General features: G+C 54.9%; 3 protein-coding genes across 12 annotated transcripts; 2 read left to right on the forward strand and 1 right to left on the reverse strand.

Annotated features, from left to right (window-relative positions):
- Positions 1–311: 311 nt before the first annotated feature.
- DCDC2B (doublecortin domain containing 2B) lies at positions 312–4,924 on the forward strand. 9 transcript variants are annotated; one of them, XM_027595937.1, is made up of 9 exons: positions 312–729; positions 1,685–1,736; positions 2,174–2,250; positions 2,478–2,609; positions 2,903–3,049; positions 3,163–3,202; positions 3,893–3,948; positions 4,324–4,427; positions 4,684–4,823. In XM_027595937.1, the coding sequence occupies exons 1-8, from the start codon at positions 461–463 to the stop codon at positions 4,391–4,393; spliced, it is 843 nt and encodes a 280-aa protein (XP_027451738.1). In that variant the 5' UTR covers positions 312–460; the 3' UTR covers positions 4,394–4,427; positions 4,684–4,823. The 9 variants fall into 9 exon arrangements, with proteins under 9 accessions (XP_027451738.1, XP_027451721.1, XP_027451753.1 ...); XM_027595920.2 differs by having other exon boundaries at positions 3,813–3,948; positions 4,611–4,780; XM_027595952.1 differs by having other exon boundaries at positions 4,611–4,728.
- A 147-nt stretch (positions 4,925–5,071) lies between these two features.
- Positions 5,072–9,564, reverse strand: TMEM234 (transmembrane protein 234). Of its 2 annotated transcripts, none has more exons than XM_027595992.2 (5): positions 9,508–9,564; positions 9,066–9,217; positions 7,970–8,036; positions 6,072–6,164; positions 5,072–5,463 (listed from the first exon to the last, which is right to left on the reverse strand). In XM_027595992.2, exons 1-5 carry the CDS (start codon positions 9,521–9,523, stop codon positions 5,285–5,287), a joined length of 507 nt encoding a protein of 168 aa, XP_027451793.1. In that variant the 5' UTR covers positions 9,524–9,564; the 3' UTR covers positions 5,072–5,284. The 2 variants fall into 2 exon arrangements, with proteins under 2 accessions (XP_027451793.1, XP_027451804.1); XM_027596003.1 differs by having other exon boundaries at positions 5,321–5,798.
- On the forward strand, positions 9,524–17,394 carry EIF3I (eukaryotic translation initiation factor 3 subunit I). Its single transcript, XM_027595966.1, has 11 exons — positions 9,524–9,644; positions 9,738–9,830; positions 11,150–11,237; positions 11,768–11,833; positions 12,744–12,893; positions 12,974–13,101; positions 15,275–15,385; positions 15,507–15,596; positions 16,170–16,243; positions 16,947–17,039; positions 17,220–17,394. The coding sequence occupies exons 1-11, from the start codon at positions 9,642–9,644 to the stop codon at positions 17,299–17,301; spliced, it is 978 nt and encodes a 325-aa protein (XP_027451767.1). The 5' UTR covers positions 9,524–9,641; the 3' UTR covers positions 17,302–17,394.
- The last annotated feature ends 63 nt before the right edge of the window (positions 17,395–17,457 follow it).

The following is a 17,457-nucleotide window of genomic DNA, read 5'->3' on the forward strand; positions in this document are numbered from 1 at the left end:
CATCTTCTGCCTCTGTCCAGGATAGACACTGGGCCCTCTTGTTCCTTTTCTGCTGGCATGGGGCCCCTTCCCCAGGGCTGGCTGGGAGCCACAGTCCAGGAGCAGATGGGCCATCCTTGGGAGCAGTCCCCAAAGCTGATCCTCTTTTGAGCTCAGCCCTTGGGCTGCAGAGTGGCAGGGAGCTTCTGCGGATTCTTCCCTCTATCCAGTATTAGAACATCTGTGCTTCGGTGTGTTCCCCACCACTGCCTCTCTCACAGGGTCTTCCTTCCAGTATAGTGATCAGACCCGCCCAGCTCTCGGGAGGCCCCACCAAGGGCCGGCCAGATGAGACCCTGAAGGCCCTGCAGTGTCTCCCGCCCTCCTGGTGAAGGGGCAGGATTCCACTTCTGACTGGCCCTGCTCCCAGCCTGCCTTAGTTGCCTGGCAACGGCTCTGCGTCTCTCGCTGAGGACACACCATGGCCGGTGGTGGCAATCCAGCAGCCAAGAGGGTGGTGGTATACCGGAACGGGGACCCCTTCTCCCCAGGCCGCCAGCTGGTGGTGAGCCAAAGCCGCTTTCCCACCCTGGAGACCTTCCTCTGTGAGGTGACCTCGACTGTGCAGGCCCCGGTGGCTGTGCGGGCCCTCTATACGCCTCGTGGTGGTCACCCTGTCACGGACCTGGCCGACTTGCAGAATGGAGGGCAGTATGTGGCTGCTGGCTTCGAAAGATTCCGCAAGCTACAGTGAGTGGGCCGGGGCTGGTTAGAGCCACGGGAGGGAGGGAGCGGCAAGAGCAATAGTATTCATGTTCAGGGCTTCCGGTGCATGTGCAGGCACCGTGTGTGTTCTCTCCTGGAATACAGCAGCCCGACTCGGGGGCGGTCTGCTCCCCGCTCTTTAGAATGGGGAATCAAGACAGGCTGAGTAACCTGCCTCAGAGTATACAGGTTACAGACAGCGAAGGCACAGCTGTAGGCCAAGTATGACACTGATGTTTATGCCCATCACAGTCAGGACCAGGCTTCGAGGAGAACGTTCTGCAGCTGGAGCCCCTTTTTCCAAAGGCTCTCCTTGATTGGATCCTCTACCACCACCATCACCAAATGCTAAATCCATCCATCGCTTCCTCCCTGTTGTGATTAGGCATCCTGTGCTTTCCATGGGCTGGGGCCATCCCCATTTGCAGGGTGGGGCCATGCCTTCCAAGATGGGAGAAGAATTTTGAGTATCTGAGCTCCCAACTCAGATCTGGCTTCTAGGTGCTACTCAGCTGTCCCCTGGGGTTGCTTATGGTAGCGTAAGGAGCAAGGGGTGGGAAGCCACACAGACTTAGAATCTGGGCTGTCACTTACTTCCGTGTTACTGTAGGTCACATAACTTTCTCTGTTACAGAAAATGAGATGAAAGCTCGTGAATGAGAAAATTTCTGAGACAGAGTATGATGCTTAATGAACTAGTTTCTCTTGACCTTTAACCTTAACAGTTTGCGTCTGAGCTCCCAGTCCAGATGGTCAGCCTGGTGCTGGGCCCTAGGGCAGGTTCAAGGGCCAGCATCTGTTTCTGGACAGATGTCTTGAGACTCTCCCGGTGGGGATGGACACCTGGTAAGCTGTAGCCCTAGACCCTCACTCTGGCAGCTACCAGGGTGTTGAGGTCTCAGGCTCCCCAAGATGAACTATGACCCATCTGTCCTTTCAGCTATTTATCCCCCAGACGGAAGGATCCAGGTGGGAAGGGCAGCAGACTACCAGTGAGTCCTGGGGGAGGCTGGCCTCCAGCCCTGTCTTCTCACCCTTACTGGGATTGCCCCCAGTTTCATCTGGGAAATCAGGGGCTCTGGAAATAACAGGATCTGTCAGGTCCCTGGGGGCCACTCTCCACATCCACTCTGGAGCCAGCTGCTACCCTCCCTGGGGTACAGGGTTTCAAGACTATCCCTTGCTCCTCGCCCAGCCTTTATCGCCAGGCTGTGGTCCCCAACGGAAAGAGAAAGCTGTAAAACATACGGGGGCAAGGTGGTGGTTGGAATGTGACTACGGGGAGGTAGAATGTTCCTTTGGTGAAAGGTGTGACCCATCCCATCCCTCCTTGCCCTCTCCTTCACTCACCCTACCCACCTTGGACTGACCCACCCCTAGCCAAAGGCTTCAACTCTCTCCCGATCTGAGGGCCTGCCTTGGGTTTCAGGGTCCTCCTGTGACTCACCACCCAGGTGACGGGACCCTTAGACCGCGACCACCTGCAGGTTCCTCCTGCTACATCCAGTGAGTGCCGGTGTCGGGGAGCAGGAGCATAGATTTTGTTTCAGTGAGACCAAGAAAATGTGGGTGGGTTTGCTCCCAGAGCCCCTGGTCCCAACATGCCTGATGGGTGAAAACAGACCAATGCCCCGGTTCGTAAGACCATCTTCCGGCCCTGTGCTGCCCTTCTTCCTCTCAAGTGTGGGGTGTTCCGGGGACCCCACTCCTTACCAGACTGCTCTTTGTCCCAGTGTGTTCAGGAATGGGGACCTGGTAAGTCCCCCATTTAGCCTGAAGCTGTCCCAGGCTGCCAGCGAGGACTGGGAAACCGTGTTGAAGCTCCTGACTGAGAAGGCCAAACTGCAGGCCGGGGCTGTATGCAAGTGAGTGTGGGCCCCAGGGAGGGAGCCTCCCTGCTGGTCCTGGCTGTCCTTGCGGACAACAAGGTGAAAGGAAAGCACGTCTCCCCAAATGGGACTTCCTTCTGCGACACAGGAAGAGGCCCCCACAGCTGAGCCCCTGGAGCCAGGGCAGAGCCGAGGTGACTGGCCCGGGTGCTCGGAGGGTCAGCGGCCAACGCGTACCTTGGCATAGCCGCACCTACCCCATCATAGTCTGCCGAGTATGAAGAGGCATCTTGTCCACTGGCCTTTACCCACCTACCTCTCTCTCCCAGACTCTGCAGCCTGGAGGGGCTCCCACTGTCAGCAAGAGAGGCTCTGGTGAATGGCCATTATTATGTGGCGGTCGGAGAGGAGGAGTTCCAGGCCCTGCCTTATGTGGAGCTGCTGGTGCCTAGCCCCTCACTGCCCAGGGGCTGCTGGTACAGACGGGTCAGGCGGTGGGGTGGTGGGGCGGCAGGGTAGAGCAGAGGAAACGACCCTGATCCCATGCCTGCTCTGCCTACTTACTATAAACCCTTTGTTTTCATTGCAGGCACCCCCCAGACCCAAAGTCTAAGCCACACAAGCCGCGGGTAGGTGACAGGGGAGGCCATGGGAGGCAGGCAAGGAGGTGGGTGACTGGCTGACCTCTCCTCCAGCTCAGGCTCTCTCCACATCGCACTGCATCCTCTTGTGGAACACAGGTTACCCCTCCCATTTCCCAGAGGAGGCATTCAGGTTCCCCAGAGTGAAGTCAGCTGCCCAGGGGGACACAGGTCTTGAGTGGCAAGGGCCAGACCAGAAGCTGGGGACAGCTCAGCCTGGCTCAATGAACACCTGTGGACTCTGCTGGCCAGGCAGCCGCTGGGAGAGAGAACTGGCCTCTCTGGCGTAGCGGGGTCCAGCTCCCCAGCTGATCCCAAGCCTGAGCCTTCCCAAGAGATGAGCCAGTGAGCACTGGGTGGGGGTCGAGGACACGGCCTGGCTTCACTGGGCCTCTTGAGTGCCAGACACCAGCGGCTCTGTCCCTGGATAAGGCAGCCTGATGGGAAGAGGGAGCCAGGAGGGAGGATGCAGGCTATGAAGACGGAGGGCATCTCTCCCCAGCTCCCACAGGCACCAGGGGCATTTAAGCTTGGCCTGGTGGGAGAGAAGGCAAGAACAACCATCACCCCCAGTCCAAGCCCAGTATGTCCTCTACAGGCCCAGGGCCACAGGGCACAGGCACCCCAGCCCTCTCCAAAGGAACCAAGCCACATTGAGCCATCTGCTTTCTATGCCAGACCCCAGCAGGCCATTCAGCCGAGCAACAGGCTCCCCACGCTCTCATTTCCCTCAGGTGAGGGGACCCTAGGCCCTTCTCACCCTCCCTCTGACAGTGACACAGAATGGTCCCTGTTGTGGGAGAGGTCCATGGGGGCAGAATGCCTGGGGACAGAGCTGGCCCTGACCTCAACACAGATCTTTCCCGCTGCCCCATGTGCACATGCAGTCCCTGGCTTCTTTGTGGGGAGCTGGCACTATGAAATGAGGCACAGGGAAACTTCAGGGGTGGGATCTGGAAGGGATGGGGGCCAATGGCCCGCCTCAGAGCTACCCTGCCAGCCTCCAAGGTAGTGGGGACTGTGGAGGGGACGGGGCTGGGAGGGAGGGGCAAGGAAAAGGCTCAGGGCTCCTCAGCACGGGCATCCGCCGACACCGCCTCCTTCGTCAGGAGTCAAGGGAGTGTACGAGACTCTCCACCCGAGGAAGGAGACAGCAGGGGCCCAGGAAGTGGCAGATGATGAAGACACCTGCACGGAGGAACCCTTGGATCAGGTGGGTGGGGGCTGCAAGCAGTATGTTGGTTCAGGAGCTCTGAGCTGGAATGGCAGCCTGGGGTCCCGGGAGAGCCCCCGCCTTGGGACTGTGAGCAGACCTAACTCTCCAAGCCCGACCTCCTACCTTGTTAAATCAGAGGGCAGAGCAAACCTGTGAAGTCTCTTCCTTTCCTGGGGTCAGAAACTTCAGCTGAGGGCTGGAGGCGACAAGGGACGCTAATGCTCCGTTCTCTATGGCCTTCCGCCTCCTCCAGAGGGCAGCGCAGATGGTGGGCGAGGCCCTGTGCCTGGAAAAGCAGCCTGGGGCTGGGGCAGCGGTCTCAGCCTCAACCCCGTCTCTGCCACCTTGAGAGCCGCTGTCCAGCCAGAACCTGGGGTGGCCACTCTGCAGCCACGTTTTATCCTTGTCTCCAACAGCCTGTTCCAGGGGACCCAGTGCTGCCCCTGGGCTCACAGGATACCCTGTAGCCCCCTCAGCCCAGCCCTACTCTTCTGCTCCTAAAACCACAGCCCAGAGCAGGGCAGCCCTAGCCATGGAGACCATGTTCCTATGGGGTTCTCTGGTCAGAGACAGGAGGAGCCAACCGAGCTTGGGGGGAGGCTACAAACTTGGGAGCAGGTGTGCTGCAATAAAGGAATACTTAACTGTCCTCCGTCTGTTCGGTGCAGATTTATTTGAGGCTACCCCTCGCCGGGCACCGCACCACGTGGCGGAAGGGATGCGGTGCCGGGGCCCCAGGCTGTCTAAGAAGGGCAGGCAGTTGAAGATTTCCACCCACCTTCTAGGTGGGCCAGGCAAGGCTCGTAGACTGCTCATCTCCTCTACACCTGCCATTCCGACGTCCCTTCTCCCCCTCAGGTCCCTGCCTCAGCCAGCCAAGGCCTCTGGCAGCCCTGAGGCCTCCTGTTTGCATCTCTGGCACAGGCGGCTGGCTGTCTCCATGCCGTCCGTGGACCCAGCTGCTGTGACAGTCTGGATGGGGCCATAGTGACGGCGGCTGGGCTAGGGGCCTGACATGACAGCACGAGGAGAGCTGCGGGGCAGAAAGGTTGCTGGGGAGGTATGAAGTCTCTTGTGCTAAATCTGAGCAGCTGAACAGATCTCTCACTGCGGTTCTCCTGTGAGAGCCACCACGAGGTAGCTATTCACCCCCTAAGAGGTGAGGACGCTGAGGCTCAGAGGGGGAAGTGCTAGGTCCGTGTGCTCACTGGCTGCGCCTCACGGCTCAGGGGCTTCCTGGACACAGAAGGGCTGGAGGGTGGCGTCGGCCCACTCAAAGGGCAGACAGCTGCCCCTGGGTCTTGCTCACGGAGCTCATGACGCAGAGTGCAATCCCCACCACGGTGAGCATCATGCCTGTGAATGCTCCTGGGAGAACGGGCAGAAATTGAGGGCCTGAGCCCAGCCAAGCTAGGAGGAGCTGGTGCAGGGCTGAGGGACCAGTGCAGATGGGGTCTGTCCCCAGAATGCCCAGGGGAAGGAAACTCTGATGGCCACAGGAAGCAGGAGAGCTGCTGAGGAAAGGGGAGGGATGGGGAAAGATCCTCTCCTTCCCACCCATGGAGCTAGCTCTGGGAAAGGACTAACTGGGGTGGCGAGGCCCAAGGAGTGGCTTCCCACACTTGCAGTGGCCTGACTTACCTTTTCCACCTACATCTTCTCCGAGGACCTTCCCGACAATCAGTGTGAAGACGATGGCCAGAGAGTTACTGATGGGCACAGCTAGGGTCAGATCTGAGTGATCAGAATGAAAAAAAAAATCTCTGAGATGCCAAAAAATGCCTTTCTAGGCACAAAACACGTTTTATCAAGACAGCCTGTTAAAAAAAGGGGGGGGGCACCTGGGTGGCTCGGTCGGTGAGGTTTCTGTCTTCGGCTCAGGTCATGATCCCAGGGTCCTGGGATGGAGCCCCACATTGGGCTCTGTGCTCAGCAGGGAGCCTGCTTCTCCCTCTCTCTCTGCCTGCCTGTCTGCCTCCTTGTGCTCTCTCTCTCTCTCTCTTTCTCTGTCAAATAAATAAATAAAATCTTAAAAAAAAGGTATGTCATTTTCCTGATGAAATCGCAGCAAAGCTCAGGATTCAAACCAGGTTTCCCGACTCTAATTCGGTGCTCCCTCCACTCCAGCACGAAGACCCGAACTATAAGGTGGACTGGGACCACCCTGGTTCGCAGATAAGGATGAGGTCTTTGCACTCGAAGAGCTCCTGAGACCGCAAAGATATCGGGACAGATAGGCCCCAAAGCCGAAAGGAGGCAGTAGAATGAATGTAACAGCACAACCACCATTTATTAAGTGCCAACTGTGTACACATCTCCTTCGATCTTCACAACAGCACTGAGAGAAGAGCATTATCACTTTGTGTAAAGGAAACAAAAGCTCAAAGACGACACATATATTGAGGCAAACCGACGACTTAAACCAAGGTCTGCCGGACTCCAAAGCCTGTGCCCCGACTGAACTAAACGGAGATGGACAAACAAAACAGCTGGTGAAGCCCATCAGGCTCCCCGCGGAGCCCGATGTGGGACTCGATCCCAGGCCCCTGGGATCATGACCTGAGCCGAAGGCAGATGCTTAACTGACTGAGCCACCCAGGCTCAGTCTTTATTTTTATTTTTATCACCCTTTATTTTTATTTTTAATTTTATTTTTAAGCAAATGCTACGCTCGAACTTATCCTCCTGAGATCAATAGTGCATGCTCCACTGAATAAGCCAGCTAGGCGCCCCTAAACATAACTTTTATATGCACTAGGAAACCAAAAAATTCATCTGATCTGCTCTGCAACATTTGTTGTATTGCGGTAGTCCGGAACCAAACCTGCAATATCTTTGTAGTACGGCTGTAAAGTATCTTTTTTTTTTTTTAACTTCATTTATTTTTTTGACAGCGAGAGAGGGAACACAAGCAGGGGGAGCAGGAGAGGGAGAAAGAAGCAGGCTACCCTCTGAGCAGGGAGCCCGATGCAGGGCTCGATCTTAGGACCCTGGGATCATAACCTGAGGCGAAGGCAGACGCTTAACGACTGAGCCACTCAGGCTAGTACAGTATCTGATGCAGCAGAGGACAGTCAACAATCAGGGGGAGGAAGGAAATACATACTTACTGAGCTCCTGCAGTGTGTACCAGCTACTCTGCTAGATGCTTCCCATACACTGAATTTAATCCTCTCAATGCTACAAAAACCATCATATAAAACCAACACTCAAATAAAAGACTTGCTCAAGGTCAGGCAGGTAGCACACCGTGGAATCAGGAGTGTCAAGGCCAGCCGCTGGCACAGCGAAATGAACCTCCCCTCTGACTCCACTGCTGCACAAGACCACCAGGCTTCAAACCAACCCAAGTGCCTGGCAGCATACTCATAATAGGCCCACTGCGCCCCAGCTGCTCAGAGAAGAGGGTGCAAAGAGGGAACCAGAGGTAGTGGGCTCTCCCTCACTCATGGCAACAGGGTGTTTCAGGCCCCCTCCCCAAGTGACTCTTCCAGGTGGCCTCCAGCACTGGGCATAGCAGTTCTAAGTCAGAGACCCACCTGTTGATGCCAGGGTGAGGTAGTAGAGAAGGGAGCCACACTGGTTGAGGAAAAAGGGCATCAAGTACTGGAAACAGAAGAAATCTGCAGTCAGTGTGATGCTCAACTGAGAAGCACTGCCTTCTTTGAGCTTCTAGATAATGCCCTTCCTTGGAGGAAGCTACAAGGAAGCTTCCTTACAGCTATAACGGTCCCAAGAGTGGTTAGCCCTCTGAAAAGGACCCTTCCAGAGCAGGCAGCAAGTTACTGACTGAACTCCATGCCTCTGCCTTGAATGCTTCTCCCTCAGCCCTGCTAGTTCCCATCCTCCCCATCCCGCAAGTCCCTGAATGCCAATGTCCCTCCCTCCAAGAAGCATTCCTAGAGGCTCCTAGCTCCAGCCTCCCTCCTGTGAACTCAGGAAGCACTTAATCAGTACCTCTCTCGTGGCCCTTAGTCCTGAGAGGTGGTTCTGTCTATGTCTTGTCTTTCCCACTAGCCTAGACTGGCAGCACTGGGGTCAGAGGTAGTTCTCCATATCCTTCCTTATCCTCCCTCCCCAGGGTCAATTTGAGCCCCAAGTCCTCCCATGGAAGGTCTGTTGGAGGGATCACCAATAAAATATTATTAATAGGGCGCCTGGGTGGCTCAGTTGGTTAAGCGACTGCCTTCGGCTCAGGTCATGATCCTGGAGTCCCGGGATCGAGTCCCACATCGGGCTCCCTGCTCAGCAGAGAGTCTGCTTCTCCTTCTCACCCTCCTCCCTCTCATGCTCTCTGTCTCTCATTCTCTCTCTCAAATAAATAAATAAAATCTTTAAAAAAAAAAATATTATTAATAGCACCCATAGATTGAACACTAATTACATACTGGACCCAGTGTTAAGTGCTCTATGTGCCTCACCTCACTGAATCCTCACAACTGTCCAATAAGATGGTTACCATTAACATTCCCATTTTACAGACGATGAGACTGAGGCTCAAGGAGGACAAGTGACTCGTCCAAGAGCTTCTAGCGAGTAAGCTGGTGGGGGGCAGATTCTGACCCAGACTTGTTTGACTCCAGAGACCAAATTTTTAGCAGCTATGCGCGAGAAAGGGTCCATTCACAGACACACCTCAGTATTCAAGAAGAGGGTCTTCATCTCCTGCAGCAACTGCCGGGCCCAGGTCCGCTCATGAACCTGCTGCAGGCGGGAGGAGGCCCGCTTCAGCAGCGGCTGTGTGCCACCCCACAAGGCGGCCACCAGCACCAGGGCCAGCACCTGTCCTGGATGGAGATGCGAGTGACCCTCCCCCCCCCCCAAAACCGCTGCCCGCCGGCGCGGCCCTCCTCGGGCCTCCCCTCCCCAGCCAGCCACCCCCACATCCCTCCCTCGCTCTCCGATGCGCCGGGTGCGATTGGCGGGTAGGACAGGCCCCGGGAGGCCGGGAGATGGGTCCGAGAGCCCGGAGTCTGGGGTTCGGGCAGGGGTGAAGGTCAGGTAGTGGAGGTGGGGTGGGAAATGAACTCCGGGCAAGGTTTGGGAAGCCCCTAGAGGGGCGGGGCCGCCTACCCACCAAGAGACGCCGCCATGGCAACGCCGCTCCCTCCACTTCCGGGACCGAAGGGGCGGAGACCCGTAATCCGGAAGTGGCGCCAAAGCCTCTTCCGGCCCTACTCACGTTGCTTCTTTCCTCGCGTCAGCGCCGGGATGGTGAGTTCCCCTGAGTTGGGGTGTTAGCGTGGGGGTCTGGGACTGGGGCAGGGGCCGATCCTGGGCGCTGACTCACCTGTCCTGTCCCCACAGAAGCCGATCCTGCTGCAGGGCCATGAGCGATCCATTACGCAGATTAAGTACAACCGTGAGGGAGACCTCCTCTTCACGGTGGCCAAGGACCCTGTGAGCGTCGGCAGCGGGCGGGCCGGCGGGATCTTGGGGCGGAGGGAAGGTGTCGGGAGGGGACGAGTTCATTCTGCCCGGGCGAGGGGTGGACAAGCCGTTTTTGCCGTGAGAAGGGAACCAAAGAGCTCCTCCCCATTAGGAGAGGTAGGGAGAGACCATCCCGGGGTAGGTGGGCGAGAGCATTATACTGGGAAAGAACACTGTTGGTGGTGGGAGGAGTGGCCGGGAGAAAAAGAGCAAGAGACATTATGGAAGGGAGATGGGGACAAGAGTGATTATTCTTCCAGGGTAGGGGAACGGACCACCTCTAGAAGGGGAAAGCAGATCCTTGGACAGTGAGGGACGACAGAGGACTACTTTACTGGAGGTGTCCCTGGTCTCATTTCAGTAGGTCCTTCTGGGCCCCATCCTGCTTTTCACTGAGTGCAAACAGTCCCTCACTTAACTGCCTTTTGAGACACCTCCGTATGGAAGACGTTAACTCTCTTGGCTAAAGGTGGGAGTTCGGAAGCCAGCCGACCCGATTTGAATCCTGAGCCCTGCATCCGAGTAGCAGTGTGACTTTGAGCATGTCATTTAACCTTTCTTAACTTGGTTTCCCTTTTTTTTTTTTTAAGATTTTATTTATTTATTTGATAGACAGCGAGAGAGGGAACACAAGCAGGGGGAGTGGGAGAGGGAGAAGCAGGCTTCCCGCCGAGCAGGGAGCCCGATGCGGGGCTCGATCCCAGGACCCTGGGATCATGACCTGAGCTGAAGGCAGACGCTTAACAACTGAGCCACCCAGGCGACCCTTGGTTTCCCTTTTTATAAATTATGGGTACTAACGGTAACCCCCTCCTGGGGTTGTCTCCAGGGTTAAATGAGATTATTCAAGTAAGAAGCTTACACAGTAAGTACGTTGTGCATATTAGTGGAGAATTGTTAGTCACTTATATTTTAAATTCCTTAGACATCATTTTATTGAAGCCTCACAGATACCCTTTGAAGAAGGCATTATTGTTGTGTCCATTTTACAGACAGGAAAATAAGCTCAGAGAAAAGAAACACTGTAGTGGGGGTTTCGGGAAGGACTGGGACAAGGGCATGTAGGTCTTTTTGCAAGCCCCCTGACTGCCCTGCCACTTACCTGCAGGAAGGAGGAAAGTCCAGGAGTTGGTCTTTTTACCAGGAACCTGCTCTTTCCCAAGAGATGAGCAAGAGAGGGCAAAATCTGGCCTGTCTAGAGGCTGCTGAGGGTTCCTGGGGAACCTCTTAAGTAGGAGGCCATTGCCTGGGATGCTTACCATCTGTCACACTGTCATTGACTCCTCCAGATTGTCAATGTGTGGTACTCTGTGAACGGTGAGAGGCTGGGCACTTACATGGGCCATACTGGAGCTGTGTGGTGTGTAGACGCTGACTGTATCCTTGTCTTCGCTCTGAGTCTGTGCTCCCAGGGTCTGCGAGCAACAGAGAGGCTGCCGACTTGGAGTTGGGAGTTTGGGATGCTATTGTGGGTCTAGGGAATGATACCTATTACCTAATCCCCAGTCCCTTCTTCACTGGTTGAGGGAACATTCAAGACGAGTTCTGGTTCTTTTTTTTTTTTTTTTTTAAAGATCTTATTTATTTGACGGAGAGAGAGAGAGCGAAAGCAGGAACACAAACAGGGGGAGTGGGAGAGGGAGAAGCAGGCTTCCCGCCGAGCAGGGAGCCCGATGCGGGGCTCGATCCCAGGACCCCGGGATCATGACCTGAGCCGAAGGCAGACGCTTACCAACTGAGCCCCCCAGGTGCCCACGAGTTCTGGTTCTAGATGAGGGGGTTCGAATGCTCTGAGGTAAGAGAGGAAGAAAGGCTGTCTGGGGCTGAATGGGGAGGTAAATCAGTTGGTTTTCCAGGAGGACGAGGGCTCAGGTGAACTCAGTCATGTTTCTTAACACCCTCTTCAGGGGACACCAAACATGTCCTCACCGGCTCAGCTGATAATAGCTGTCGTCTCTGGGACTGTGAAACAGGTAAGCCTGGATCATTTACTTTTTCACCAGACAGTGAGGATCTACAGCGTACCTATTTAGGTGAACAGGTTTTGGGGAAACAGAGATAAATCCAGAGATGGCTCCTGTTCTAAGGAACGAGAAGGAGACAAGGAGAAGACAGACAAGAAAAGAGGCGGTGCAGTAGGCTGTAAGGCACCTCAGAGAAAGCACAGAACATTGTGGAAGGCCAGAGTGGGGGCAGCTGACTGCCTGGAGTGGGGATGGGAGCAACCCGGCAAGGTTTCCCAAGGTAAATGTGAGAGCTGGGGCTTCACGGATGAGAAAGAGGTCATCACTTTAGCACATTCTGGAGTGAAAGCATGGCAAGTGTCCTGTCCAGGTCATCTGATCTGACGGGACCTCCTGCTTCTTGGGGGATGCGATAGTCAGGAGAGAAGAGGCGGCAGGCTAGGGTCAGAATAGACCTCGAATGCCAGACTCAGGAGCTTGGCTTTGTTCTGTAGGAGTTGGCATGCTGTGGAGGTCCTTGAGCAGGGAAGAGTATGTTTCATTTTGGCGAGCTCAGGTAGCAGCGGGGAGTATTGGAAGAACAGACCGAAGACACGGGAGCCTATTAAGCTGCTCCATCTAGTAAATATTTACTGGGCACCCGATTCTGTGCCAGGCTGATGCTAGGTTCTGGGGACATGCGGAGAAATTTGAGCAGATCCTTGTTCTGGAGGAAGGCGTTCTGAGGAGAAGACAGATGTATTGCTACGCACTGCTCACGTAGCAGCAGGATGTCTGAGGAGAGATGGTGGGGAGGAGGCGGTGGCGGGCTGTAGTCACTGAAGCAGGAGACACAGCAGACAGGAGGACAGGCAGATGTAGAGTGTCCTCCCCTCGGTGGCATAGGGCAAGGGGTAGCCCAGACTCTGCCTGTCCCCAGGGAAGCAGCTGGCCCTACTCAAGACCAATTCAGCTGTCCGGACGTGTGGCTTTGACTTTGGGGGCAACATCATCATGTTCTCCACCGACAAGCAGATGGGCTACCAGTGCTTTGTGAGCTTCTTTGACCTGCGGGATCCAAGCCAGATCGGTGAGCCAGCGCTGGGGGTTTGGGACTGGGGCTGGGGTGAAGGGCGCAGCTCCAGAGCCCATCTCCCCCCCCCTCCACAGATAACAATGAGCCCTACATGAAGATCCCTTGCAACGACTCCAAGATCACCAGTGCTGTTTGGGGACCCCTGGGGGAGTGCATCATCGCAGGCCACGAAGGCGGAGAGCTCAACCAGTATAGCGCCAAGGTGAGGGGGAGGCTGGGGCCCATGCCCCGCAGAGTGATTCCCTTCAAGAGGCAGAATAGCGCAGCAGTGAAGAGCAAGGGCTGGGTTCGAACACAGATTTCACCACTTTTTAGTTACATGAACCCAGGCAAGTTACTTCACTGAGCCTGTTTGTCTGTAAAATGTTGCAAGGATCAAATGACATCAGGCGTTTGAAAAACTTGTCACAGAGTACTCTGGATACGTTCATAGTGATCACAGGGAAGCCCTTTCCTGCCGCCACTGAGTGCCAGGCCTCGTGCTGGGCTCTGAGGACAAGACCCTGCATCAGACGTGGGCCCTGCCCCCAGGGAGCCAGACTGGCAGCTAACACAGGAGTCGGGTTGTGAGTTGTGCCGCCGTAGAGGTCTCAGCCAAGTAGAGAAAGTGCCCTCTGTCACAGAGAAGGTGACCCGTACATTAACCCATGAAGAATAAGTGGAGCTTCAAGCAAGAAGAGAAGGCCATTCCACGGAATGGTGGAGAAAACAGTGCACACAAAAGCACGGAGTTAAGGGAATGGGAGGTTTGTTCAGAAGAGAGTCTGGGGCTGTTGGGACACAGTGTTGGGGAAAGTGAATAGCGACTAGATTTTTTTTTTGAGTGTCAAGAGGTAAGGAAGAGTGTTTTTCTTTTGGGCAGTAGAGACTCTTTAAATGGTGACTGGTGATCAGATTTTTCTCTTTAGAAAGCTTTTGAAGGCTTAGTTCAGAGAATGGACCTGAATGAGGAAATAGCTCTGGGGACATGGAGCCCCTGACAGAGTCAAGAGATATTTAGGGGTGACTGATGAGATGGGGGTAAGGAGAGGGACAAGCCGGCCTGTCTTGGATTCTCATTTGGGTGCCCGGGTTCCTGGGCAATGCTGGCATGTACTACCATAAGGGTTAGTCAGTCACTCAGCAAACACTGACTGTAGTCCACTAGGCCCCAGACCCACCTGCAGGAAAGGAATGGGAACCAAGGTCAAAGGCGTACATAATGCTTGGTGCCAGCACCTAGTGGAGCTGTTCTGTGCCTTCAGATAGGCCTGACTGCAAAGCTGGTGCTTACTCCCTGAAATACAGGAGCCAGATAGGTCCCTACCATGTGTCCACATTGATGGAAGAGACAAAAATACATCCTTCTCACAGAGTAGGTAAAAATCATTCAGGAAAGGGGCGCCTGGCTGGCTCAGTCAATAGAGCATGAGACTCTTGATCTCAGGGTCGTGAGTACAAGCCCCGCAGTGAGCGTAGAGCTTACTTAAAAACAACAACAAAAATAATTCAGGAAAGGAAAAGAAAGGTCTCTGAGGGTCTGCTGTGTGTGAGGCACAGTGCTCACAAGGCCTTTTAATCATCTAATAAATGTCTGCAGAACACAGGCCAGGTTCCTGTCACAACAAAGTCAAATGAGACACAGTCCTGGTGTCCCTACCGTGACCCTGGGTGGTGGGCCTTTAGTCGTCTTGTTTTGTAGAGAGAGAAATTGAGGCAGCAACAGGTGCTTCTGAGGGCAGCCTCTCAAACTGTTCTTTGTACGGTACTGGCTAGCAGGTTGCTGTGTGGGAAGGGAAGTCAGGAGATGAAATGGCTCTTTGAGAAGATCTAGAAAAAGCTGGACATGCAGCAGTCCCAGTGGACTGTGACCCCCACCCTGGCTGGGCAGGGGGTGAGCTCAGGCTCTCTGCATCTTACAGGTTGCAGCGAGTCACATCACCCCTCTGAACCTTACTTTCTGCCTTTGAAAATGTCCTTTAAAAGACCCACTTCATGGGGTTGGTGTGAGGATGAACAAAGTCAGGTGTTGAGCGCGTGGCACAGTGTTCGGCAAATTGTGACTATTCACAATCCGGGGACTACAAGAAGGAAGTGAAAACGGCTCTCCCCTTGTGACGTGCTGATTAGTTCCTAGGTCCATAGATTTGTCACCAGAAACCCGTGTTTTCCTAGCCTGACTAGCAGTGTTGAAGTGTGTACATGTGGGACAGGTTGGGATGGGGGCTTGGGCTTGGGAGTGGGGGGTGAATGTTGGTTCAGGGGATACTTAGGCTCACCCGCCCTAGACCGCCCCCCACCCCCGGCCCGGACAGGGAGCAGTATAGAACCCCAGCAGAGCAGGGGGGCTGGTGGAGTTCAGGCCGCCTGGACCCTCACTCTTTTGCCTTCCCCAGTCTGGAGAGGTCCTGGTGAATGTTAAGGAGCACTCCCGGCAGATCAATGACATCCAGTTATCCAGGGACATGACCATGTTTGTCACCGCCTCTAAGGACAACACAGCCAAGGTGAGCCTGGGTGAGGAGTCTGGAAGGGCTGCTCCCACCCCCTGCAAAGCTTTCCCCTTGCCCAGCTTTCCCTCAGGAAGACTCCTGTTACAGATTTTCTTCCCCTGTCTTCTCTCTCTAGCTCTTTGACTCCACAACTCTTGAACACCAGAAGACTTTCCGGACAGAACGTCCAGTCAACTCAGCTGCCCTCTCTCCCAACTACGACCATGTAAGGGAACCCCACCTGGGCTTCCTGCTGACGCCTTGAATGCTTCCAGGACCTAGGTGTTCGTCTAGCAATTGAGATAGGAACTCTGTAGGAAATAGTGTCAGGTAGAGAGGAGATTACCAGAGCAATGAGAAGGCCGAATGATCGGGAAGCCCCAGAGGGCAGGGCAGGAGGTAACTGAAGGATCTTTTTGGGCCTGCCCTTAGCATCATCTCAGTCTGATGTGCTGAGTACTCATGTACTGAGTACTGATATACTTAGTCTGACGTACTAATATAAAAGCTTATGGGCGGGGCGCCTGGGTTGCTCAGTCGTTAAGTGCCTGCCTTCGGTTCGGGTCATGATCCCAGGGTCTTGGGATCGAGACCCGCATCGGGTTCCCTGCTCCCCGGGAAACCCGCTTCTCCCTCTCCCACTCCCTTCACTTGTGTTCCCTCTCTCGCTGTCTCTCTCTCTCTCAAATAAATAAATAAAATCTTAAAAAAAAAAAAAAAAACTTATGGGCTGAGAGTAAAAACGGAAAATGGACTTGCCTGCCCTTCGGGCCTGTCTAGAATTTCTTCTTCCCTTCAGGTGGTGCTGGGCGGTGGTCAGGAAGCCATGGATGTAACCACCACCTCCACCAGGATTGGCAAGTTTGAAGCCAGGTAAAGAGAGAGGTGACGGGGGCACCTGGGTGGCTGAGTTGGTTAAGCGTCTGCCTTCGGCTCAGGTCATGATCCCGGGGTCCTGAGATCCAGCCCCGTGTGGGGCTCCCTGCTCAGTGGGGAGCCTGCTTCTCCCTCTCCCTCTGCCCGCCGCTCCCCCTGCTTGTGCTCTCTCTGTCAAATAAATAGATAAAATCTTAAAAAGGGGGGCTCTTCCAAATTGAAACCCCACAGAGTGTCTTTTGTGATGGACACAAACCATACACCTGAGGAGACTTCCTTGTTTCATTGCCTGCTAGGAGGTACAGCCAGATTTGTGGCCTTCCTGTGACAAGTGTGTAGCATAGCAGTTAGCGAGCATGACCATGGGCTCCCTCTGAGGCCCTGGACCCATCCTTGTGTCTCTCTCTGCCTGGTTTCCTCCCCTGTGTACTGGGGACAGCGATAACATACTTCCCTCATAAAACCGTGCAGATTAAATGCCCGAGTTAGTACTTGCTGCCCAGCACATAGTAATGAAGTGTTAGCCGCGATTGCAGGCAGACGCTTGGGTCCAGTCTTAACCCTTCTCTTATTTTGTTCCCATTCATTCTCCCTCATCCCTGTTTCCCCACTTTCTGCTTTGCATTTGGGGAGCGGTACGTCCAACATGTCTTGGAAGGAGATGGAGAGTGACCTGTCTCTTCCCACCACCCTCCTCCAGGTTCTTTCACTTGGCCTTCGAAGAAGAGTTTGGAAGAGTCAAGGGTCACTTCGGGCCCATCAACAGTGTTGCCTTCCATCCCGATGGCAAGAGGTAGGGCTCCATGCAGGGAACTGAGCTCAGCCCTGCTCTGGCCTCTGGCCCTTTCCCGTACCCTGCCCCTCCTCCCCCCTCCTCCCCCCCCCACCCCCCCACCCCCCCCCCAGCCCCTGGGCCTGCCTTCCCCCAGACGGGACACTTGACTGGTCCCTGGCTCACTCGCTCTCTCTGCAGCTACAGCAGCGGCGGTGAAGATGGTTATGTCCGCATCCACTACTTCGACCCACAGTACTTTGAATTTGAGTTTGAGGCTTAAGAAGCTTGGATCTCCATCAGGACCGGGGGACGTTTCTGGACCAGGGCTCAGAGAAAGTTTTGGACTCTGAGTAATAAATTCGTTTGGAAATAAGTGGTTTCTGGTCAGAAATTTTGTGGGGACTGTGTCATCCTTTTCCCTCCTCAGTGACACCCC

The sequence above is a fragment of the Zalophus californianus genome, chromosome 4 (genome assembly GCF_009762305.2).
Source record: "Zalophus californianus isolate mZalCal1 chromosome 4, mZalCal1.pri.v2, whole genome shotgun sequence".
NCBI lineage: Eukaryota > Metazoa > Chordata > Mammalia > Carnivora > Otariidae > Zalophus > Zalophus californianus.

Coding starts and splice junctions, on each gene's coding strand:
- EIF3I (XM_027595966.1), top strand. Junction 11,238..11,767: donor GTGGTGTGTAGACGCTGACT/GTATCCTTGTCT, acceptor CACCCTCTTCAG/GGGACACCAAACATGTCCTC. Junction 11,834..12,743: donor TCTCTGGGACTGTGAAACAG/GTAAGCCTGGAT, acceptor GCCTGTCCCCAG/GGAAGCAGCTGGCCCTACTC.
- DCDC2B (XM_027595883.2), top strand. CDS start 461: ATGGCCGGTGGTGGCAATCCAGCAGCCAAGAGGGTGGTGGTATACCGG. Junction 2,610..2,902: donor CAGGCCGGGGCTGTATGCAA/GTGAGTGTGGGC, acceptor TCTCTCTCCCAG/ACTCTGCAGCCTGGAGGGGC. Junction 3,050..3,162: donor TCACTGCCCAGGGGCTGCTG/GTACAGACGGGT, acceptor TTTTCATTGCAG/GCACCCCCCAGACCCAAAGT.
- TMEM234 (XM_027595992.2), bottom strand. Junction 6,165..7,969: donor CCTCACCCTGGCATCAACAG/GTGGGTCTCTGA, acceptor CTGATCACTCAG/ATCTGACCCTAGCTGTGCCC. Junction 5,464..6,071: donor AGAAGATGTAGGTGGAAAAG/GTAAGTCAGGCC, acceptor TCTGCCCCGCAG/CTCTCCTCGTGCTGTCATGT.